The sequence below is a fragment of the Kryptolebias marmoratus genome, linkage group LG1, assembly GCF_001649575.2.
Source record: "Kryptolebias marmoratus isolate JLee-2015 linkage group LG1, ASM164957v2, whole genome shotgun sequence".
NCBI classification, from domain to species: Eukaryota; Metazoa; Chordata; class Actinopteri; order Cyprinodontiformes; family Rivulidae; genus Kryptolebias; species Kryptolebias marmoratus.
This window is the reverse complement of record NC_051430.1, coordinates 2626651-2651026: the sequence shown is the minus strand read 5'-3', so window position 1 is coordinate 2651026 and position 24376 is coordinate 2626651. Positions and strand designations below refer to the sequence as shown.

The window sequence follows — 24376 nt, the reverse complement described above, 5'->3', positions numbered from 1 at the left end:
TCCACACTCTCTATTTCTGAATTGAGAAAGCTCCTCGGATGAGAAGCGAAACGTCTTCAGCTACAGAATAGAAGTCCAGTTGTTTTTGTTTTTTAACTTTTTTGAATTTACCATGGCCTGGATGAATGAGAATCTACACCAGCATATTCATAAACATTGTTCTCTTGAAATCTGCTTCAGCATACTTGCTCTATTTTTGTCTCCTTGTGCTGCTTTTAGGTTTCAGTTAAGCTTTTGCTGCTTTAAACTAGCATTATTCTGCTGTCTTCTTACAATTGGCTTTAAGCTTTTGTTCTTATACTATTAGCTTTTAACTAGCCTTTTGCTACTTTTAGCTTTCAGCTAACCTTTTGCTGCTTTTAGTTAGCATTCTGGTTCTTTTGGCTTCAATACCTCAGTTTAAGCTTCTTCAGCACATTTCAGCAGTCACACCTCCTTTTTACAGAAAATATAATTTGTCTACTTTGAGTTCAGTAAGTTTTGAAAGCAGTCTATAAAGTAATCTTTATATCAATTACAAATACAGGCAAATGCAAGATGCCCCAAAAAAACCTTCTTCAAAGTACTTCTTTTTTGTGGGGTTAGACTTAGTTATGTATGCATTTTTTTGGTCTTATGTCTTGTTTGTTGGAGATGGAGGGTTGAATACTTTTGCAACTCGTTGTAAATGTCTGAACTTGAGTCTTAAGACAGAAAAGATTTCAGAGGAACTGTACGCCATTAAATGTGTTTTCATAAACACAGACTGACTGCAAGTCTGGTTGTACGAATAAAAAAATACAACTAAAACAAAGGATGGAGAAAGTGTGTTTTCATCGCGCATGCGCACTTCAATATACGAACATCGGTGATCTCACCACGAAGCATCCTCTCCCTTTCTTAACCCCAAAAAATAGTGTTTGCTTTCTATTATTACTGTAAAAATAAATGTTTATTTAGATTACTGCTGTGTTCTCTTCCTTTACGAATAAAAAGAAAGAAAGCGTGAACTAAACAGACTGTTGCCTAAACACAATACAAGACGCACATCCCAAACTCCGTTCAGAAACTGTCATATTTAATACTGATTTGTTGTTTTTAACAGATATAGGGAAATATGTTTGCAGCCTAACAAATTCGGACCTTGTAGCATGTTCGGAATGCAACCCAACTTAAATATGCCTAAATATGTGACAGTGTAAGGTTTTACTTTTCAAAATTGACACCGCCTGTTTGGGAGCCTCATCAGAGGTTAACAGGAATACGAGGACACACAACAAGCTCATCCCTCCTGTCCAGCTTCTGTTTGCTTAAGGGGTGTTGGTGAATTACCCGTACGTCACATCTTTTTGTTTAATCTACCTACCGTGTCATATTTTAGTAGTACGTTGCGTTGCATGTGTCTATATGCAGGGCAGCGTTAAATTGTAAAAGATGTGAATGAAGTCTGGTAAGTGTGCAGCTAGCTAGCAGCGACGACACTCACCTCACAATTTTGTTGAAACAGAAGGAACAAAAGCGGTGACCACACTGTGCTTGCAGGGGCCTTCGCAGGATTTTCTGACACGAGTTGCACAAATGCTTGTCCTCAAGGTTGTTGGCCAAAATTTTCTTTGGGAAGCCCGGTTTGTTCCCTTCCAGGGAGGATGGTGGAGACGGCTCTTGTGCAGCCATTATTCCCCCTGAACAATATATATCGGGGGGCTCAGCGGGGTGTGTTCAAGAAAACAAACACCACCTGGCGTAGTTTTCGAAATAACCGCCAGCAATGACTCATATTGCTCCTGGACAAATTTATTAAAGCGTTCTATACCTGCTTATGTTACGGACCCAAAAGGATTTGATCTCATAAGAACAAACCATGCGTGTTCGTGACGGCGGTGGGAGCTGAGGAATGGAGCATCATGTGAGCAGTGTTGCCAACAGAGATGTTCTGCTCGAAAACACGGCTCGACACAGTATCAATCTCTCAAAGCAGAAGAAGCATAGACATTTGTGTCTATGAGCAGAAGTATCGCGGCGAGATGTTTCGATGCCTCGTTTCACCTGGCGAAAAACCATGTGACGCTGAAGCTTCGTGACGTCACACGCGTATCTGTCTTGCAGGTTTGAACTCAGATCGAGTTATCGGACTGAAACAGCACAATCCTGGGTTTTCTGAGAGCAGGTGCCTTATGAAAGGGTCTTCTTCAAAGTTGGAGGGGTAGTAACAAACGAGGAACAAATCATATAATAATAAATGTTGTACCCCTTAAATTCAACCCCAGCCTAGCTTCAGTCCCCAGTTGCACAAACATTTTCCATTTTTTTAGAAGTTTTTTTGTTCTTTCTAAATATATTAAATATATTTTAGTATTTCTATCAATCTCAGAAAAACATATCTCTATTCATTATTGTAATCATGCGACAAAATCAAGGGGCAAACACAGAAATGTACTTGTTTCTATATAAAGACAGGCAGAGGCAGCACTAACACTAACAGTATTACATGCTGGAGAACCGTGTTTAAATTCACATTATTTTTTCGTCTTTGATTTTTTTCTTTTAAACAAACTGTAGCGAAATACCATGATTTACTTAAGTGCGATTACAAAACTTTTACTTTTCGGACATATTTGGTTCAATCCAAAAATAATTAGTTTTCATTGAGCGCTTGTATCACTAAGATCAGCTCCACCTACTGCACTGAGCAGCACCTATGTCTCTGATACATACAGTATTTTATGATGCCACACTCACATTGCATTACAAATAATTATTTATATTATCCATTATCAGCTGCAAAAAGGAAACTTTTGGGATGGAGAAGAGGACACTGGACAAATTGTTGTCCATCCTAGACAATCAGGAGCATCTTCTGCATCATTCTCTGAAGAACCACCGAGCAGCTTTTCTAACAGACTGAAACAGCTCTGCTGTGGTACGGACCACTCTGAGCCATCACATTGTTTAATTCTGCCTTCATTTTAAAAATATCATTTGTTTGATCTTCAGTTTCAGCTTCATTTTGTTATAATTTTTGTCTTTGTGTTTTCAGGCAGTTCACAAGCTGCTGTAACGCAAGAATTTCTTTATTTTTGGGTTCAATGGAGTTTTCTACATATTTATTTGAAAAATGTTATTATGTACAGTATACTGTAAACATGTAAATGAAGTGTACCCTGCAATCTTTGCACTACCACTGTCTTAATTTGTTCACATCGGTTACTGGTTGACATTTTGGTTGTTATAATGAACTTCAAATTTTTGAACTTGTTGGCTACTGTGACAAACCAATTGCCATCAGGGGATTAATGACGTATATTTCTATTCTATTCTGTTTTATTCTATTCTATTCTAGTAGGGTATTTAAAAGCTACACAACTACATTTTTCTTAAAAAAAAAAATACAGTTTTGCTCATTTTAGTTTGTACCGTATCTACTGTTGGCTTTAGCTCCATTTTTTGCTACTTTTAGCTTTTCGCTGTGGTTTTGCTAATGCAAGCTTTTAAATTCAGTTGTGTAGTGAAATCTTTAGCTAATTTTTGCTTCTGTTTTAACGATTCAGTTTCACCTTCAACAAATTTTTAGCAGTCATTCAGCACTCAGCATTCACACTTCATTTTCTGCAAATATTTAGTTTCCTCTGTTTTTAATATCAAGTCAATGGTCAGTAATTTTACATTTCATCACTACTATTTAAAACAATTCAATTGGGCACGCCCATTTTGTCGACTGTCAAACAATTTGCTGCTGTTTACTATTTTAATCAGATACGTATTTACATCATTTACACAGAAAGAAACAGACATTTGTTTCGCTGTGAACATGAGTTTTATTTTGAAGGATTTACCGGAAGCTATATTAATGTTTGTTCCGCTTGACGTCTGGTCGGCGTAGCGGCTGTCTTTGCGAAGGAATGTGGCTGTTTGTTTGTCGGGATGGCTGCGAGACAGATGTTTTGAGAAAAAAGATGTCGGGGCTGCAGCTTCTCGTCTTAGAAAAACGTGAGTATTTGAAGCTGAAGCTGCGGAGCTCATTGCTGCCCGGGGCTGTGGGATGTTATTGAGCACTGAGTGACAAATGCTAAGCTAACAGCGGCTGGAAAGCTAGCTCCAACTGAGCCGGGGGATAACGTTACCTCTGTTAGCTGGAGTAACATTAGTAACTCTGACTGCCTCATCATTCTTTAAAGCCTGCACTGAGCTTAATACACCGTGTATATTATTCAATGTCTATATTTATCAGCACTTTACTCCAAAAAAATAAATAAACTGGGCGAATAGTAAGGGCAGCTAATGCTAGCCAAATGACAAATGATTATTTTGTCTCAAAAAACACAATTAACCTCAACATTGCTCAGAAATACTTTAAATTGAATTGGTGTCTTCTTAACCAAGTCACGTGAATGAAGGAAACGTTTCCTGGACAAATGTGGCACTTTCCTTCAGGGTTTAGCTTGGATATGGGTACGAGCTGTAACACAGCTGGTAAGTTTCTGAGTTATTAAAGTGGATCTGATGTTTTCCCTGTAGTTTATTCATCGTAATGATTATAAGTCAAAGGAACCTCCGTGAAGAGAGTCAGCTGACCACATCATCACGTCGCTCCTGCTTCAGCCTCTCTTTGTTTCAGTAAACATCAGATTTGGGATGTAAAAAAAAACTAAACAAAACAGAAAGTCATCGATTTGAAGCGAATCCATATGTGTGTTTCTAATTGTGAAAGCTATTTCCAGAAAATTTAAAATCAGCTGATGAAATTGGGGGGAAATGAATGGATTATTTCATTACAGTGACACCTGTCTGTGGGATATAATGGGCAGCAAGTGAACATTTTGTCCCTGAAGGTGATGTGTCAAAACAAAGGAAAAATGGCTTAATGTAAGAATCTTAGCAGGTTTTGTTAATCTAGACCTTTACAGTTTGAAGGAAAAATGGAACCATCAAACAGCAAAAACATATTTACAATATAAACACTTGAAACCAGATTTTTGCAAACACTTTATATATAAAAAAGGCACTGTCTGACATTAACTCAGACTAAACCTTTCCTGTTTTACATCAGTCAAAATTATTTCTGTTTGCTAAATGCCTAAAAAGTGAGTGAGAAATGTTTTTAGATCATTTTTTGTGACTTTCGCCAGTCACAAGTTTACAGATTTTATTAGTATTTTTCATCATTGCCTTTAAACTGTATGACTTGGGTCAAATGTTTTGGGTTTGCTTCTCACAATAATGTGCTGGAATTTTGTTCCATTCCTCCTGAAAGAACTGGTGGAACCGAGTCAGGTTTGTAGGCCGCCTCGCTCTCACACGCCTTTTCAGATCTAACTACAATTGAGATCAGGGCTTTGTGATGTCCACTCCAAATACAGACTTTGTTGTCCTATTGAACTGAGAAAGTTCCTCAGATGAGAAGAGAAACATCTTAAGCTACAGAGTAAAGTCCAGTTGTTTTTGTTTTAAAACTTTTTTTGGATTTACCACGTCCTGGATGAATGAGAATCTTCACCGGCACATTGTCAATGAACCAATCAAAAGCTTCCAAAGCCATGACATCATCATCTGGGCTCTCCCAAGTTGTTTAAAAGCATAGTGTATGTGAACCTGTGACTTTGAAGAAAGCACAAAAAGTTATGTGAAAAAAGTATCTTTCAATATTCAGGCATTTAGCAAATAAAAATAATTTTGGGAATCCTAACTGACCTAAAACAGGAACGGTTTAGTCTGATTTATTATCAGACAGTGAGAAACAATGGGTATGTGTCCTTTTATTCAGTGGATGGAAACAAACAGTTTTAGCTGTATTTATTTTGTGATCTTTTTATGTCTTTATTGTGGAAATAATACTTACTTGATCCACCTATTCTGGCATCAAATGTTATTTTAGCACAAATAAAAATAATCCACTGTTTTCAACAGTACAGTAAAGGATCCAAACATTTTCTTTACCTGCTTCTCCTAGGATGTTTTCTCTAATTGTCATAAAGTCATTGGTGCTGGGAAACAAAATAAATCAATTTGTCAAATGTTGATTTGAATAAAGATATTGGTTTGTACGATTGCTATGAGCGATCCAAACGTTCTCAGAAAGCTTGTGACAAATTTGATACAAATACACTCCATAAATGTTATGACAGGCAAAACAATGTGCTCAATATAAAATTTATGTTTATTTTGAAAGTGTTATAAAAACGACAATGAGACACTTTTTTTGGTGTAAACTGTAACTTTGCAAACCTTTTTCACACAGACTGTGGATTAAACTGGATTTCTTTTCAAATCACCTAAATATCAAATGTGTATAACATTTGTTTTGTAACTACCAAAAAATATATATAATCTTTAGTGTTGGTGTACAATGTTGTGTATAACAAGACAGTTTTTTTTTTTTTTTTTTATGTCAGAAGGGCATAAAGGATAACTACTTGTCTTTGTTTTTGTTTTCCAGGCGATGCTGTTGACAAGATGGTAGCTATCCCAACTACTAACTGGCAAGAAATAGCATCTAGTCACTTTTAAGAAAATTTAAACTGTCAATATTATAAATAATTTGGCCTTATATTTGCTTCAAACAATGGAGCCCTAGTTTTCTTTTCCATCAGGGAACGCTGCTACGATATTGTTTTCATTTTCACTTGAGAAGTTGTCAGGTGGAGTCTTGATCTTGGAGCTGCATCAGCTTGTGAAGCCTCAGAATGTTTTCTGCACTGAAGAAGCTGGTAGGATCCGAGCCGGGGCAGCTCAGGGAGAAAACTATCCCTGCTGGACTGCAGTCCATGAACCAAAGCTTGCAGAGGCGCTTCGCCAAGGGGGTCCAATATAACAGTAAGAGATATATGTGAAATAAGCTTTTTCCAAGCATCCTATGTCTTCTTCCCTGAATCTTTGTCATGATGGCTTTAATGTCTTTCTCACTCCAGTGAAAATAGTCATCCGGGGAGACAGAAATACTGGAAAGAGTACTTTATGGTATCGATTGCAGGGGAAGAAGTTTGTGGAGGAGTACATACCCACTCAAGAAATCCAAGTTACAAGTATTCATTGGAATTACAAAAGTAAGTCCTGTCAACTTGTTCTACCTTCTTAACACTGCCTCAGTTGTGGTTCTGTTTTGGTAAAAATTAAACATGTGCTGTTTGTGCCTGCTGATTTATTCCAGTTGCTCCATATCAAGGTAAAAATAGAGACATTAAAGTTTACTTTCAGCTTTCTGACTCTTAGAGTAGATGTTAGGGTTGGGCGATAGGTCAAATTATTTCAGTCAGCCACCATCAGTCCAGCAAACGATGATTGACAATGTGTTTGCTCAGATGTGTTTTAAGCTTTTTCTTTTTTATATGGGAAAGGGAAAGGATGGAACCAGGCATTCTCCATTCTTTGACCCCGTCCCAATCCTCACACTTCCACCCTCGTTCCACCCTTGTCTCCTTCAAATGTGTGTTCATGTTGAAGGGTTTGAGTGCGTAGTGTGTCCCAATTCTCCGAAGTGCTCTTTAGCCCCGCCCCCTTTGTGTACGGCCTTCGGCTAAGCCTGCATCCAGGCGGACTTCGGCGAAGTATTTACCCACAATTCATCGCTGCATGTGACGTTTTGATTGTTTTTTTTTTCATTATCTTTATTGACAATGAAAAGCTTTTGAATATGGCAGTGGTGACAGAGCGAGCTGCCTCTGTTACAAAAAAAGCAGTTTTCAAATGTAAAGTATTGAAATAATTCTTGTTTCACTCTGCTGTACAGGTGTGAATACTATCAAACTTTGCTCCGTATTCAACAAGTCAGAACAAAACACATTTGAACAGCCAAATATCTCCTGCAATGACTTTGGAAAGCAAAAATACCTAAACTGTACTTTTAAAATCATACTGGCAACTTAAAATGCCAAAACAGCGACCGGTCCGCCATGTCGGATGTCGCAATTACGACACAGAGGTGTAAGTCAATGACGTAACCTAATACTGTCCCAATTCTCCAATGTCTGCATGCCTGTAACCTGCGCACACGAACCCTTCTGTGCACTTTGACTGAGTACACACTTCATAGAGGGGCGTAGGGTGGAGTGTGAGAATTGGGACTGGGCCTCTGTATGGCTGTGGAAGAACCTTAGGCTGAAACAATATGAAGTCACTGATCGGGGATTACTTTATTTCTAAACCAAAAAGTTGCTTAAAACCTGTGACAAGAAATATAAAAATCTTTTCTAATATCAGTTGTGGGCTGAACATATTTTCCTCTGTGTGTCGTAGAGCTGTGAAAGCACAAAGGAAAGGTCGTGACACCACAGACAGCTGTTAGTTTGGTTACCAAGTCATGGCTTCATTATTTGGGAAAACTGTTATACAGCTGTGAAAATGCCATTAAAAGCCCTGATTGAGTATTTGATATATGCAATGTTGCTATGTCAGCAGAGTTTAGATTTTGAAAAAACACTAAATTAAAATTCTAAAGAATTTGAACAGTGTTTTTTCCTAAAATACACATCCCCAACACTTACATACCATTTTTTTCTCACTGTCTGGCATTAAATCAGACAAATCATTCCTGTTGTAGGTCTGTTAGAATTTCCTAAAAGTATTTCTATTTGTTAAATGTTCAGATAATAAGAGAAATGAAAATTTGTTTTAATTTCTTCAGTGTCTCACAAGTTTATTTTTATGTGTTTAAACAACTTAGGAAAGCTCAGATGATGTCAAGGCTTTGGCAGCTTTTGATTGTTTATTTGACATTTGAGTTAAATGGAGGCACACCTCAAACAAACTTCTTCTTCACTGGACATGATGAGACAGTCAAAAGAGATCAGTCAGTTGTTGTCCTCCACAGCTCTGGTTCGTCCTTGGATACAATTTCCAAAAGCCTGAAGGTATCGTGTCCATCTGTTCAAACCATTATATGCGAGTATAAACACTGTGGGAATGTCCTGCAGTCATACTACTGAAAATGGAGATGGATTCTGTGTTCTGGTGCAAAATGTGCATATCAGCCCCAAAACAAAAGCAAAACACCTTGTGAAGATGCTGCTGAAGCTGGTAGAGAGTGTCATTATCCACACTGAAACGAGTTCAGTGCTGACATGAGCTGAGAAGCCACTCGGTGAGGAAGAAGTTGTTACTCCTAAAGCAACATTAAAAAGCCCGTTTATGGTTTGCAAATATACACAGGAACAAAGAGCTTAATATTTGGAGATGTGTCCTGTGATCTGATTAAACTAAAATTGAACTGTTTGGCCATAATGATCATTGTTACATTTATAGGGAAAAGAGGCAAGCTTGCACTATTGCAATTGTGTAGTATGGTGGTGGCAGCATCATGCTGTGGGGGTGGTTTGTTGCAGGAGGGCCAGGTGCATGTCACAAAGTAGATGACATTATGTGGAAATATTGAAACAACATCTCGAGAAATCAGTGGGGAGGTTAAAGTTTGCATGCAAATGGGTCTTCAAATGAACAATGACCCAAAGCATGCCGCCAAAATGGAGTGGACATCACAAGGCCTGAAAACCATGTTTGAGCAAGGCGGCCTACAAACCTGACTCATTTCCACCAGTTCTGTCAGGAGGAATGGAACAAAGTCTCAGCAAGCTGTGGAGGAAAACCCAAAATGTTTGACCCAAGTCAGGCAGTTCACTGGAAACGTTACCACATACTGAGAAAATGTGTGAAAACTTGTAACTTTGAAGAAAGTAATCAAAGTTTCTTTCCCTGGGCATTTAACAAATATAAATTATTTTAGGGATCTTACCTGACTAAAACAGGAAAGGTCTCATTTAATGTCAGACAATGAGGAAAAAAATGGTTGTCTTTTTATGCAGTGGACATAAACATCTGGTTTTAACTGTTTAAGTAGAGCAAATAGATTTGTTTAATTAGTAGGGTAGTCTGTGTTTATTAGCTTGCAGCAGTCTGGGCTTTATGCCTGGAAGTGCAGTCCTGGAGCACGATGCTTATTAAATCCACCAGTTGATGCTCTGCAGCTCAGAGCAGCTTCATTTTATCTGGTGTTTATGACAATTGTGGGCTATTTTATTGTTACATCTTAACCAGATATCACTCTTAATATAATTTTTACTCTTTCACTTGTCATTTGCCATTTTTTTTTGATAAAATAAAATTTACTGAAGGATTGCTTCTCATTTAAATAACAAACCTTTTCTAAGAAATAAAAAGAAAGTAATGTCTGACGACACATTGAGCTGCTATAAAATTAAAAACAATTGTCAATAAAGTTCAGTGGCTGATGGTTGATATATTTGTCCAGTTGCCCAGCCCTCATAGATGTCTTACACTTGTGTCAGTAATTCCCTTTACTAAAGAAAGATTTTATTTACCACTGCTATGTAATGTTTTAGATACTAGATCCATACTAGTTACCTAATAATTAGCTTACTCTGAATGTTTTCTTTTTGCTCCAAAGCAGCAATAATAAATCCACTCTTTGTGTTTGTCTCAGCTACTGATGACGTGGTGAAGGTAGAAGTGTGGGACGTGGTGGACAAAGGTGAGTGTGGACCCTCGTCATGTCAGACGTTTCTGTTCAGGCTGACTTCACTTTTTTTTTCTTGTATTCCTGCTGCAGTTTTTCATGACATCAAAGAGAAGTGTTGTGTGTGCTTGTTTGTGATCTGTCCTCAGTGTTCATGTTGTGTTTCTTACACTCATCTCAGGCCAAAAATACCCTCTTCCTGAAGGTGTAGGTGAGCGCAACAGTAGTGTATAGAAACTCTTTTGTGTGCCGTGATGTGCCCCACCTCAATCTACTATTATCTGAAAGTCAATACTGCCAAGGTTTGGCTGTTCCCAGAGCTGCTGTGTGGCTACTGTCAGACTTTACCTGATGTGTTGTTGTTGTTTTTCTGAGCATATGCACTGTGTAAGCCATTGTCTATTAAGGCAGTGTTTGCAAAATGCTTTTCTTTAAGAAAAGTAGTTTAACTGCTGTGTTTGCTTTACACATAATAAAGCAAGTCGTCCAACCTGTTAGGTGTCTGTAAACTACTGTAAGCTTTCTGTCCAGTTTGGTTTTCAAAAGCCTCAAACTTGTGGACCTTCTGATATTTCAGGTAAAGGAAAGCGGCGTGGAGACAACTTGAAACTGGAGAATGAACCACAAGAGGTGATTATCACAGAGCTGTCATGTGTTCAGGCTTAGCTAACATAAGAAAAATAAAAAAAACAAATGTTTGTTTCCAGACCTTTTTATCGATTGTATTTTCTACAAAATAAAAATCTAGATTAAACAAAAAAAAAACTTCTTCCACATTTATTATATATAGAAAAACAGACAAAATAATGCATTGTTTTATTTATATTATTATTTCATAGCTAATATTTTAGGTAGGTAAAAAAACACTGAGTTGTATTTCAAGACAAAAAGTATCGTACATTTCTGCAGTGACAGAAAGTTGTTTATCCTCCCTAGATGTATTTTTAAAAACCAATAAAAATAAATTAATTTTCATTGTAGAAGAAATCTGGTTTTTACATAAAAAACAAGTGATAGTGAAAATAAAGGTCACTAAAACGATTTATTATCCATAGGTATTTATGTACCTGAGAGACCTTTTTATCATATTTTAGAAGTTACCCAGATGTGTGACATTCTCATAATTTTGTATCCTATATTTGGCAACTTTTAATACATTAAAGGCTTTACATTCCTTGAAGAAATTAATATCACCAGCCACTTTTCATGTCAGAGTTTTAAACTAAGATAATCTTATGTTGAGGAATGAGAACGTCTTATGTTTCTGTTCTGCTCCTCTGTGTTGATGTGTCTTCAGATAAAATACTGAAGCCAAAGTTCCTCCCAATAAGAGCTCCTTGCATGTTATATGACTTTATTGACAATATGTTACATGTACAAAATACAACTCTTCAGTCATTTGAATCAAATGAAGCTTTTTCTGTTTGTCTGTAAATGGAAACAGTTTTACTAAACGATCATTAACAGATTGACTTGAACCTGATGGATCACTACACAAATGTTTGCAAGAAAATTATATTTATAACGCCAAAAATAGTTTTGAAAAATCAAAAGAGAAATCTGGAATTTCAAAATGGAAAATGTGTAGGAACCCTGGTTTGATCATATCCTATAATAAGGTATAAACTCTACCTCCCATGTGTGTGTTGCAGTCTGATGAAGTAGCTCTGGATGCAGAGTTCCTGGATGTGTACAAGAACTGCAATGGAGTCATCATGATGTTTGATATCACCAAGCAGTGGTAAGACTCCTCTGTTTGCCAGTCAACTCTTGAAAGGGGAATGAAAAGGGTTTTGAAGCCATCATAAATCAAAAGAAAGTCATAAAAGGGGCTTGTTTTCTGAGTATTGCATTTTAAAAAAATTACACTAATTTGGAGTTAATCATAAAAGACTTCTTCTGCATTCTCCATGATCACTCAGAAGTGTGACACATCATGTGCCAAGCGCAGGAATGCCAACAAAGCGGTAAATAACAAATACGGATAGTGGGGGGTGAAATGGTTCAGTGCATTGACCATAAACCTACTTAAAACTACAACAGCTGAACAGCTGGGCCATTCTTCAACTTCCCAAAGGACAGGAACGTTTGATGGATGTGGTTAGTTTAGCTTCTGAGTGAAAATTACAACCCAAACTCTGGAGACTGACTGTAGTTAACGTTCTAAAGAGGACCACCCGAAATACAAACCTTTAGTAGAAGAAGCACTGCGTGTCAGACCGGTACCAGCCGTCTCCCACCGTCTGAGCGGCACCAGCAGCTGACACTGAAAGCCTCTAGCTGTCTGGATGGGAAACTCCTAGAACACTGTGTGACATCACTATAAAGCCTGGGGGTTCCCCTTGCAAAATGTGGGGCTCAAGTTCCCTACTGCATCGCTCCAGACATTAAAATACTTGTTTTTAAACTAGTACTATTGTTAACAAAACTTGCTTCTTCTGGTTCCATTTTCACTGGTAAATGACAGAAACCTCTTCTGCGTATTGTAACGGTCTGCCACAGCTGGCCCCGCCTCCTTCTACGTCACCAGCCAAAGGAGGTAGCTCCGCCCACTCAGAGCAGTCACTGATTACAAGCAGAATCCTGGGAACACATTCTGCTGTTACTGTTTGGGAGATCCCAAAGGAATAGATTAGACGTTTTTAGATACCAGCAATGTCCATAATATTTTTAAGAACAGTGTTCCTGATTTGTTCCTCGACTGAAAAATGTCACACTGAGCATTAGGATGTTTTACTGGTCTCTGTACCGTATCTTTAGAAATACACTTTGGTGTTTAGGAAAATATTACCTGCTTGCACTATTGACTTTGTTTAAAAATCACCAAAGTGACTTTCTGCGTTGTTTATTTCACACATTATACCAGTGGTTCTCCATGTTTTCATCTGTACCCCATTTTGGAGGCACGGCATAAAAACTGGAGTGTAACTAGTAATGTTTAGCCACAAAATTATTTTTTTCTTCCCGTCTCTGTGTTCTTTGAATTAAAGCAGCTTTTTTTCCATCTCAGAGTCTACATTAACACTTGGGTACATATTGTGAATAAACAGTGTTTACACCATTTTGTTGATTTATTTTGATTAGTCCATCTTGACTCTGACCAACCGTCCCTCATTTAAGATGATGCTTTCTCCAGCCAGCAAACTTTCCTCCAATAAACAGAGTAACTCTTTGTTGGTTATCACATTTCCTTGTAAAATTTTTTTGGCTACCCAAAATTACGATGAAAACTGAGGATTCGTTGACAATAAGAAGAAAATATACTCCACACATATCCATTAGGTTTTGTTAAATGAAGGTGAAAGAGTTGTTTGGTCAGCTGTTGATCTCTATTTATTCTAATAATTTAAATTATTTCTAAAACAAAAAATGTATTTTAAGCAGTGCTGTTTCAGTTTATCTCTATTTGACCTAATTCCACGGATCTCTCTCTGTTTGTTTGGATTATGGATAAGACAAAACAAGACATTTTTAACAATATTTGACATGTAAGAGGAAAGTTGTTCAACAAAGTGGGGCAGAAAGCTGCACTGTTACGGGTACAAACAAATTGATCCTGTTTGCCTTCAGTTATTTTCTTCATACTCCGGTTTCCTCCCACAGACCAAAAACATGCATGTTAGGTTAATTGATGACTCTAAAATTGTCCCTAGGTGTGAGTGACAGTGTGAATGGTTGTTTGTCTCGTTCGTCTATATGTGGCCCTGTGATGGACTTGCGACCTGTCCTGAGTGTCCCCCGCCTCTCGCACAGTGACTGCTGGGGATAAGCACCAGCTACCCGCGACCCGGAATGGAGAAGCGGTTAAAGAAAATGGATGGATGGATGGATTTTCTTCATCTGCTTATAGACTTTCTTCTCTCATTCCTAAACCATTATTGGACTGTTTTTGTCATTTACAGGACATTTAACTACATCCTGAAGGAACTGCCCAAAGTACCCACTCACGTGCCAGTGTGTGTCCTGGGGAACCACAGGGACATGGGAGAACATCGCGTCATTCTGCCCGATGACATAAGAGAATTTATTGCTGGATTAAACAGGTAGATATCAGTAACCTGAGTTATTAACAAACACATGAAATGTACTGCTGCTTGATCTTAAACGTGTCCACTTCAAATAGAACTGTAATAAATGAAAGGCCTAGCATTCCTTGAGTTGGTGCTCATCGCCTGCTGCTTTTCATGCCACTTTTAAACTAAGCTCGTTTTATACAAACAAAGTCTGTGTAGGAACACTTCCTGGATTCGGTGTGGGTCCAGCTGAGGTGGTCTTTGGATTGGATAATCACAAACTTGAATATCAAGAGACTCCAAGGCACTCTCCTCCTAAACTTGTCAAATGCCTTCGTTCTTTCAGGCATACTTCACTGGACCAGTAAAAACTCCAGTCCTTTCAGCTTACATGCCTTCTTCAGGGAGTCTAAACACATTTCAGTTCACTTAGCATCAAGTGCTTGTAATAGAAACCACCATTAGGGGTACTCACACCTGTAATGAATCTCTCATCAGCAAAATTCTGCCTCTAAGGCCATTTTGGTCTGCAGTGGTGATCAAAAACATCAATGCAAAGTAATACAACTACAAACAACAAAGTTTCCAAAAAACGTTTTACAAATGAACTCTTACAAAAAGACAAAGTCTTCTTTTAGACCTGGAGAATTTGTGGCCTAATGTCTCTTAATCTTAAAAGTGTCCCTTTGGTATTGACTTAGCCCTCTTTCTAATAAAAAAGAAGCTAGGCTGAGAAAGCTTCACCAAGTCAAAGAAAATGTATCACAGTTATGGTGTTCTGAAAAAGTGCCTGGCCATGGCATTAGCTTTATGAATCACATATATAAGTTCTGTTAATCTGTCCTGTACAGGGTTTCCCCCAGAAAAGAGGCTAAGCCCAGTGGAAGGTGGCCGTTCGCCGGCTGACTGTGATTTAGTAAAAAAAAAAGATGAAAGTTGAAAATATGGCTATTTATTATGTGATATTGTAAGATATTTGTGTCAAATATTTACACAACTACAGTTTTACAAAAAGGCACTTTTGAAATACTTTTTTAAACAAAAATACAAATAAAACACTAATTGTTTGCACTTAATTTGAATCCTAATTTAAGTCACATTTACAAATAAATTAAATAACAAATGAAAAAGTGCAAACAAAGCACCAACACGTCTAACGACAAGGCCAATAAATAACAACAGAGAACTCTGACAGACAGACAGATGCTGTACTGTGCTTTTTGTGCCACAGGCTGCATGTTGGATCACTACATGTAACAACAAAAGAAACATATCTAACGCTGAATTTAATAGCATCATTTTACTGTTAAACAAGAATAAATTACCACGCATCATATTAATATTTTCACTAAGTACAAAACATGCTTATCATATTCGGTCTTGTAAAGCCACCCGCTGAATTTCAGCTCAACTAACCATATTTGGTTAAACCCATTAGATCGATGTTTATTGCTGCAGCTCCGACGACGAGCTAACTCCAGGTAGCTGAAGGAGGCTCGGCCTCAGAGCTCATTAGAAAAACGCAGGGCTCTGCGAACAGCGCGGGGACCTGAACACGCGGTGGAGACGTTTATACTTGGCGCTTATGTCGGTGCAGTTTTCTCCAAAAAGACGGGGCAGTAAGCTACGTAACCAGTGGAAATACGGTAAAAAAAGAGAGCAGATTTTCTGGCTGTGATACAGAGAAGATGTTTAAACCTAAAGCATTCAGTTTGACTTTCATTGATTTATTTGCTTTAGTTGTGATTCGCCCATCATAGGACTAATATTTCTATAACCACTCCTTTTTATTGGCTGCAGCAGTAATCTCCTTCCGTGAGTTCTGAACTGTTTGATTATCTTTGTGATCTTTCACAGAGGGATCATAGAAATGCTGATACAGGCGAACCAGCGACGCAGGCGCCCCGCGCCAAGTTGCAAAAAGTGGGAGGTGCATGACGACCGCGTGACAGGGGCAGGGACAGCACGATTGCATCACTGTTGGCGTGCACACCCTCGTGCGGTGATCAACGCATCAAGTTGATGCGGATAGAAAAAAAACGTGTATAAAAATGATGTATTTTACAATAAACAAGCGGAGTTTAGCCTGGCGACGGGGGAGGGAAAATACACTGAGGGAAACCCTGCTGTACACAACGACCAACGTTTAAAAAAACAAATTGAAATTTGGTCATTCTAGTCTATAGATTACAAAAGTACTTTTACAGCATTCAGAGTATGTGTTGGGAATGACTCTCAGCTACTAATACAACAGATATTCACTCAGCATCTGTAAAATTGACTAAGTTACAACTGTTGTTGTGTTTTCTAAAGTCTGTTGGCTGTGGCTACCATGTTGAATGGGTTTGACTCCAAAAGTTAATCAGGTGTAGATGTGTGTCCAATGATTCCTTACTGAGAGTCACATTGAAATTCATCAACTGGTTCATGAGATATTTTGCTGATAGACAAAGAAATACGTGCACATTTGGGCAAAAACACTGTCTGCCTTTTGGCATCAAATGATAAGGTTCTGTGTAAAACATGAGGCTGTCCTGCATTTATGTCGTATTTTCTTAACGAAATGTGAAGGCTGCTTAATTCCAAGGATTAATTTTTGTGTGTAAATTCAAAGAGTGTTCTGTCTTTTTTAACCATTTCAGCCAATTGTTTAGTTTTAGTCCACAAATTAGGGTTGGACCTGCATGTTCCACTGTTAGGATGTTGGTTTTTGGAGTAGGTTTTTTTTTTTACTTTTTGAAAACTTTTAAAAAAGAAAGTGTAAAAATGTTCTGTGTCATCTTGCAGACTTTACATTGCTGTCACTCTCAGCTCATCTGTGTGGTTCTCAGCCTGGGACTTTTAGCACCCAGTGATTGATTTCTTTTAATGCACCAAGTGAAAAATTGTCCAACTTTGTGTTCGAATGGCTGACAGCTCAGTACAGTGAAAGCAGCAGTTTTCTGTATCACAGTAGTTTTAAATCTCTTTCCTCAGCAGTGAGCTGCAGTCACTGTCACTGTCCTGTTTGCTCATGAAGTGTTGTTCTTATGGCTTCTCAGTAAAGTTTGAGAATCTGTGAGAGAAAATGTTAGGAGACGTGAGATCATTTCATTGGTAAACATTTTGTTTGTGAATATACAGTATAATTATAAGATTCATGTATTATAATAGTTTTGTTTTCAATCTGTCTGAGGTTGAAACTTAAGTATCCTTATCATTTACAGACCAATGGGATCATCCTACATCCACTATGCTGAATCTTCTATGAAGAATGGGTTTGGTTTGAAGTATCTGCACAGGTTCTTCAACATCCCCTTCCTTCAGCTTCAGGTTAGTTCTCATTCTCACTGTTTATGTAGCAAATGTTAATTCCAGGACACACGGTAGGGAAAGAACTGTTTATGAAAAAAATCTAAACTGTATGGTCCCCCTGTCTCGGAACAATACAACCAGGTTCGGTTCAGAACCTGGTTGTATTGTTCGGTTCAGTGCATGTGTCAACAGGCTTTGTGCCAGCAATGAGGGCCCTTTGATTTCTACCATGAGGAAAATGCAGACAGAACTGCAGAATTGGTCATTAAGATGGATTTTAATCTAAAATGCTGAATGTCATTTTCTTAACAATCTTTGTATTTTTCCACATTTTACAATAATGTTCCAAAGGAACAAGAGACCGCCTACAGCCTCCTTTGTGTGTGTAGTAACGCAGTATCTCACTGAGACTGCAGCATTCATGAGGGAGTCTCCAGAATGTCTCGTAACGTTTGCGGGGGTTCTTAATCTCCTCACTTGATTTTTCAGATGCTCGGATGTCTTGCCACTTGAATTTTGAGCAATAAATTTTCTATCTGAATTGTCACAGAGTTATGGCAGATATTTCAAACCCATCTTTAACCTTTCTTTATTTTGTCATGAGCATCTCATTTTCATGAGAAAAACTAAGATTTTAAATAGTGTAAAATGTGGATTATCTATTGCTGATATCTGGTATTTCTGGAGTGTTTACAACATAAAACAAGAAGAAGAAATCGAACTTGAGGCACTCAGAGAGCCTAAACCGCTGCCAAAGCCACAGCATGATTAAAAACTAGTGTGATCTGGATCATAGACACTGGTTCATAAAAGTATTGCTGCTTATATTTTTTTTCAATGGGAGATAAACCGTGACTGTAGTTTTTCAATTTTGTGTGGCCAAGTATTTGATACATTGTAGGGACAATTTTCCTAACATATACTACCTTGTGAGGACCAACTGCTCCTCGTGGGGACCAAAGCCTGGTCCCCACGAGGAGAAATGATGTTTTTGGGTTAGGGGTTAGGTTTAGGACTAAGGTTTGGTTTAGGGTTAGCTATGTACTGGTAATGGTTAGGGTAAGGGTCAGGGTTAGGCTGTAGTTAGGGTGTAGAAATGAATGGAAGTCAATGGAAAGTCCCTGCAAAGATAGAGAGACATAACGTGTATATGTGTGTGTGTGTGTGTGTGCATACGCAGAGAGAAACCCTCCTGAGGCAGCTGGAGACCAACCAGCTGGACATGGACGCCACCCTGGAGGAGCTCTCTGTCCAGCAGGAGACTGAAGATCAGAACTATGAGATGTACGGTCTTTAATTATTTTTTATTGCAGTATAGAGCTTCTGCTGCAAACACTTCGTAGCTCTGTTTGAAATGTTCTCTAACTCACTTTAGACTGTTCACTGTACCGAACACTGAGTGGGACACAGGTAGCCGGCTATTGATGCAATGTCAACACGACTTGAACGCTGCGGTAGTTTATAATTATGCACCATGTGTTTGCAGTTGCGTATTGGGAAAGAAATCCCCGAATATATCCCCAAATCTGAGGTGATGGACAGGATGTTCTAAATAACATCACGCCTCTATAATTCTGTTTTAAAATGTTATGATCCAAAACTACACACTTGTTGCACTTTATCTTTTTACTGTATCCACATAGACAAACATGATCATCATCTATAAGAAATATAATCCATATAAATATCTCAAAAGCAAACAATTTTTGGTAGAATTGAAGGACGTTCTAATAATTCAACATAGCAGTCATAATGCAGTTTGCTTTGTTTCTTTTTTCTTCTTTTGCTTTTGTTTGTTGAATTATTGTCATACATGTCGCACAAGCCTACGGTTGAGAAAGAGTGTATCAGATATGTTGTTCTCCTACAGGGGAGAAGTTCTAAGCACTTTATTTTTAGGTTCTTTGAAGTTGTTTTTCTTTTAGCCACAGAAAAAAAAAAAAAAAACCTCAAACAATGACTTTATTGTGTGTGTGTGTGTGTTAACTGCTGTCAGACAGAGACAGCTCAGTCATTTTATTAACAGCTTTTATCCTTGTTCTCTGCAGTTTCCTGGAGAACGTGGAGTCTCGCAGTAAGGGCTTTGCTTCTCCTGGTCCAGCTAACGGCCAGAGTCCTTCTTCTGGTTCCCAGTCTCCTATCGTCCCTCCCAGTGGGGCTTCCACTGGCAGCTCCAGCCCCAGCACCCCGCAGCCCCCCATGGCCCCCCAGGCGCTTCCTCAGTCACCATCCGTGTGTGCCCCATCCCCTCCACCCCCCGCAGCTGTGGTTGGTGGGGCAGCCTCTCCCACAGCAGAGCTGAAGGCACCAGCACAATCACCCGAACACCAACAGCTCGCAGCTTCATCTGGGGGGTCGGCCCCCCAAAAACGCAGCTTCATGTCCCGTTGGTTTGGCTCATCTCCTGCAGCTGAAGCTCCTGCTGGTGCACCAGGTCAGTTGCAACTTTTTATCACCTTTACTGTTTACTGAATCAGTTTGTAATTCCTGAACAGCTCCAGTTTTAACACAGGGTGCTCATATTTTAATACCCCCTAAAGCCACCAGAGGGGGTCATTTTCCCCCCATCAGGACATTTTTAGAAGTTTATTTTGTTCCTTTGATATTCATACCCCTTATAAACTTCAAAGGATGTTACTAGGATTTCGTGTGAAAGACCAACACAAAGTAATGTATAGTTGTGAAGTGGAACAAAATGATACGTGGTTTTCAAAATCTTTTTCCAGAAATAAATCTGAAAAGTGTTGTGTGCATTTGTATTCAGCTTCTGCACTCTGATACATCTAACTAACATCCAGGGTGTGTAATTTTAATCTCAGTAGAAATCCAGCTGTTCTGTGAAGGCTTCAGAGGATTATTACAAAACTTGAACTGACAGAGCTGACTCCAATTAGTTAATGGCAAAGTTTTAAACAAAGATCTTTCAGAATATGTTAGCACTCAGAATATGTTGGGAATCAGGCTCAGATTCAAACACAAAAACATTTCAGGTTAATATCTGTAAAACTGAGTTATAACCAATTTTGTATTTTTTAATGTCATTGGTTAGTGGTAGCCATCTAGAGTCAGCTTAACCCAAGAAGGTAATCAGTTTTGAAGGTATACCCAAATCATTTCCAATGGTTCATGAGATATTTTCCTAGCAGACTTTTTGTTGGTGGGTGATAATAAAGATCACTGTCTAAGCTGTGAGCAGCTGAATACACATCTGATAGCAGGACACATTGAGGTGTTGGAGATAAAAATAGATAAATGGCGTCTAAGTACTGAAGAGCTGTTTTGTGTCTCTTCAAAGAGCTTCTTCTAACACTTTTTATATGTGCAGAAAATGATCCATCCATCTATTTTCTTTTACTCCCTCTTTCCTTTTCGTATTATGGGGGAGCTAGTCCCCCCAGGAGTCTCCGTGCGAGAGGCAAGGTACACCATGGACAGGTTGCAAGTCCACCGCAGGGACACAGAGAGACAAACAACCAATCACCTAGAGACAATTTAACCTAACATGCATGTTTTTGGTCTGTGGGAGGAGAAAACCCATGTGTGCACAAGGGGAACATGTAAACTCCACAAAAAGGCTGGGAGGCGAACCTGCCATCTTCTTGCCGTGACGCAATAGCGCTAATCACTGCTCCACCCTGCAGAAAGTTGTAATAAGTGTGAATGTAATGTGAAAATGAGTCTCCATCTAACATACAGTTTTAAACTTAGCTAAAGCCATAAGACACACAACTCATCACTTGTGTATTAGAGGTCAGCTTTTTAAATAAATAAGGCAAACATATTAATCAGATAATTATAAAGGCTTGCAGTAACACAAAGTTAACCTCACAAATCGGTATTACACGGACATCCTGTTTGTCTGATTGAGATCACTATTATCTTTGTGAATCTGCCATTTCCCTCTCATTTTCTGTGATAAAAACATCTAAAATCAGTTAACTAAAGCACCCTGGTTCAGAGAATATTTATCAGATCTGTCTTTAAAAATATTTCCTGTCAGGGTTGCTGAAGAAGAGTTAAAATGTCAAGTCAGATCATCCTTCTTTCCATTTTCTTTGATTCCTCTTACAGAGTTGGGTTTCTAAATGGAACACTTCAAGAAAGAAAATGGGGGCAAAAAGAATAAAAATAATTTTGTTGCCAGCATTTGTTCAGTCACATGTTTCTTCAGTGTCTGACTGCAAATGCCCACAAACTTAGAGGCTTTCAATTTTAACATGCATATCTTTGTCAGTTTACAAAATATGATGCAAAAAAAGACAACGTCTGCCTGATTAGATGTTTACTGGTCTTAGCAAAACAAAACCAGTCATAGATATTGATGTAAACCTTGGTGTGGTAGTAGCTGGGCATAATCCCTAATTCTCCAAATGCTACTCATTGCACAATATTTTTGCTGAAAAACTTTGGCATTACCAGTTGACGGTAAGCCCAGTTTAGATGACTGCCACAGCTAAAGGTAGTGCTGCTGGGCTTGGACTAGTTGGTGAACGTCATTCAGGGGAGTCTCCAGAATGCTTTGCATCGTTTGTAGGGATTCTCATTTGAGTTGCAGAGGTGCACAGTCTTGTTGCTTGAATTTGAAACGTGTTTTTTCTCAAAATAGTCTGAATCATCACCCATCTGAAGAGCACTAGAGCTGTGATTTGATTCCTGTGCAGGAGCTCTCCTCGAACACTAAACATCTCCAGGTTTAACCACATCAGTGAAAACTCATCTGAATCTGTCTATTTTCATTTTAAAGTGGACTACATCAGAATAAATCAAACTTTGGTTATGAATGGGAGGAGGTGGGCAACAAAATAATGTGCACAGCAGAGAATACAGTTCTGTAAACCACACACCCACAAGTTTAAGCTGTCAACAATCACAGCCCAGTGAGATGTCACCTTAATCACCCTTAGAAAACACAGAAACGTCTATAACTTAGTCAAATTTATAGATAATGAGCTAAAGATGGATGTGGTAGTAGCACCTGAGGGTCACACATCTCATGAAATCTTAAAATATTACACATGACGGCATTTACAAGGTTTGACCAACAGCTAAAATAATTATCTTAATCTAAAACTTTAGCATGAAAGCAGCAGGTGATATTTATTTCTTTAAGGAATTGTAGGCCTTTAATATTTTTTATGTATTTTCTAAAATCCTTTTAAGATCTACGTAGAAATTCAGTCACTTTGATCTGTTTCTACTTTTATTAGATTTACTTTTCTAAATGCACTGTTAGTGTCTAAATGTCTTGTTCATAAATGTCTCACAGTTTTAAACAAGTTTTTTTCCTCCCCTTGCCAAAACAAACTTTTGCTTTGTAAGAATGATTATTTAGGCCATAACTGAAACTTAAAAGGTCATAATAAGTAGTCACAAGATTTGAGACTTAGCAGTTGAGAAATGCAGCACTTTTCCACGGATCAAAAGACCAGCTGATGCTGGAATGTCATGTGATTTCTCTGTTTTCTTGGAGTTTTAGTTGCAGTGGAAGCACGGGTTGGAGTTTCAGTGGATTTTCTTGACTTTAACTCAAGTTTGTGTCCATGTTTTCCTCAGATGACCCTCCTGCACCAGTGGGCCCTGCTAAAGTGCAGAGTGTGGATGATTTTGTACCAGATGAACGACTGGACAGAGGTTTCCTCGAGGACAGCGTGCCCTCGAAGGGGAAGGTGTCCCAGCCTGCACCAGCTCCAGCTGCAGACAGCGACAGGTCAGGTGTTGTTTATGTCCAACAGTGTCTGTTTGTATGAGCTTCACATGAGCAGGGAAATATGCTTTAGTGATTGATAAAGTGTACCAGTTTTAACAGACACAACCACAGAGGAAACAACAGTTTTAGAATCAGCCCGTTTTTGTTGTTATTTAATATTTTGATGGAAGTCTGAATCAGTGAGTTTGTTCCAGTTTAACTTGCAGATCCTGAATGAAAATGAAGACTGTCCTCTATTATTTCACATTCTCTGTGCCTTTCTAAGCTCAGCTCTCTCTCATATGAAGAGTGAAAATAGTCATTTTCTTTTAATGCAGTCACATTACCTGTGTATCACAGCACTCTTTCCAATCATTCAACAGATTCCTTCATTCAACAGCCCTTCCTTCTGGTAAAACACTGTAAAAAGTGTTTTTTTTTCTGTTTGTTTGCTTTTTTCAAACAAAACTAATAGAAACCAAGTATTTAATATGAATCCACAGTTGATGTTAAATTTCAGATGTTTTGGGAATTGCAGCAATCAATTAAGTTCTTTTCTCTTTCCTTCTTGTCAATTTGTAAATTGTTTTGGTGAATCTTTCATATAGTCTTCAATCATTGTCAGGGTCTTTTAGACCAACAGAGTAATATAAGTAACTGTTGCCATTAGTGCTGGGCAATATGGAAAAAATTCTATATCACGATAACGATATATATCACAATATACCCCAATTACGTACGTTGTCAGTTATTCTCTGAAAAATATGAAAAAAAAATCTCATTTCTTACCTTTTTCAAGCTTTATTTTGAAGTGACATTTAACTGAACTTTCACAAATGAGATCTGCTGCATTTTAGTGCAGCAATATATATGTACCTGTTAGACGTAACAGTATCAAATGACAACAGACTCCATTATCTTCGGCCGGCTATAGTTTCACTT

The 24376-nt window shown here is 38.3% G+C and overlaps 2 protein-coding genes and 1 long non-coding RNA gene across 6 annotated transcripts in view; 2 read left to right on the top strand and 1 right to left on the bottom strand.

Annotated features, from left to right (window-relative positions):
• traf2a (Tnf receptor-associated factor 2a) overlaps window positions 1-2099 on the bottom strand; it is a 28775-nt gene extending 26676 nt beyond the window's left edge. For 2 of the 3 annotated variants that reach the window (XR_001809245.3, XM_037978748.1), the window contains exon 1: window positions 1466-2099. Coding sequence is in view for 2 of the 3 variants with exons in the window: in XM_037978748.1 (XP_037834676.1) it covers window positions 1466-1653 (188 nt within the window). In the remaining variant the exon portion in view is untranslated. The remainder of the gene's footprint in view (window positions 1-1465) is intronic. The other variant, XM_025002351.2, reaches the window with a different exon arrangement.
• On the top strand, window positions 1168-3144 carry LOC112449826. Its single transcript, XR_003038368.2, has 3 exons — window positions 1168-1313; window positions 2758-2899; window positions 3017-3144. It is a non-coding gene; the product is annotated as an uncharacterized LOC112449826 (long non-coding RNA).
• Window positions 3145-3817: 673 nt separating this feature from the next.
• rabl6b (RAB, member RAS oncogene family-like 6b) overlaps window positions 3818-24376 on the top strand; it is a 32299-nt gene continuing 11740 nt past the window's right edge. The window contains exons 1-12 of one of the 2 annotated variants that reach the window (XM_025002349.2): window positions 3818-3966; window positions 6413-6789; window positions 6885-7019; window positions 10409-10456; window positions 10623-10652; window positions 11019-11071; window positions 12094-12182; window positions 14344-14484; window positions 17661-17766; window positions 18929-19032; window positions 19797-20182; window positions 23302-23455. In XM_025002349.2, coding sequence (XP_024858117.1) covers window positions 6660-6789; window positions 6885-7019; window positions 10409-10456; window positions 10623-10652; window positions 11019-11071; window positions 12094-12182; window positions 14344-14484; window positions 17661-17766; window positions 18929-19032; window positions 19797-20182; window positions 23302-23455 — 1376 coding nt within the window. In that variant the 5' untranslated portion in view covers window positions 3818-3966; window positions 6413-6659. The remainder of the gene's footprint in view (window positions 3967-6412; window positions 6790-6884; window positions 7020-10408; window positions 10457-10622; window positions 10653-11018; window positions 11072-12093; window positions 12183-14343; window positions 14485-17660; window positions 17767-18928; window positions 19033-19796; window positions 20183-23301; window positions 23456-24376) is intronic. The other variant, XM_025002350.2, reaches the window with a different exon arrangement.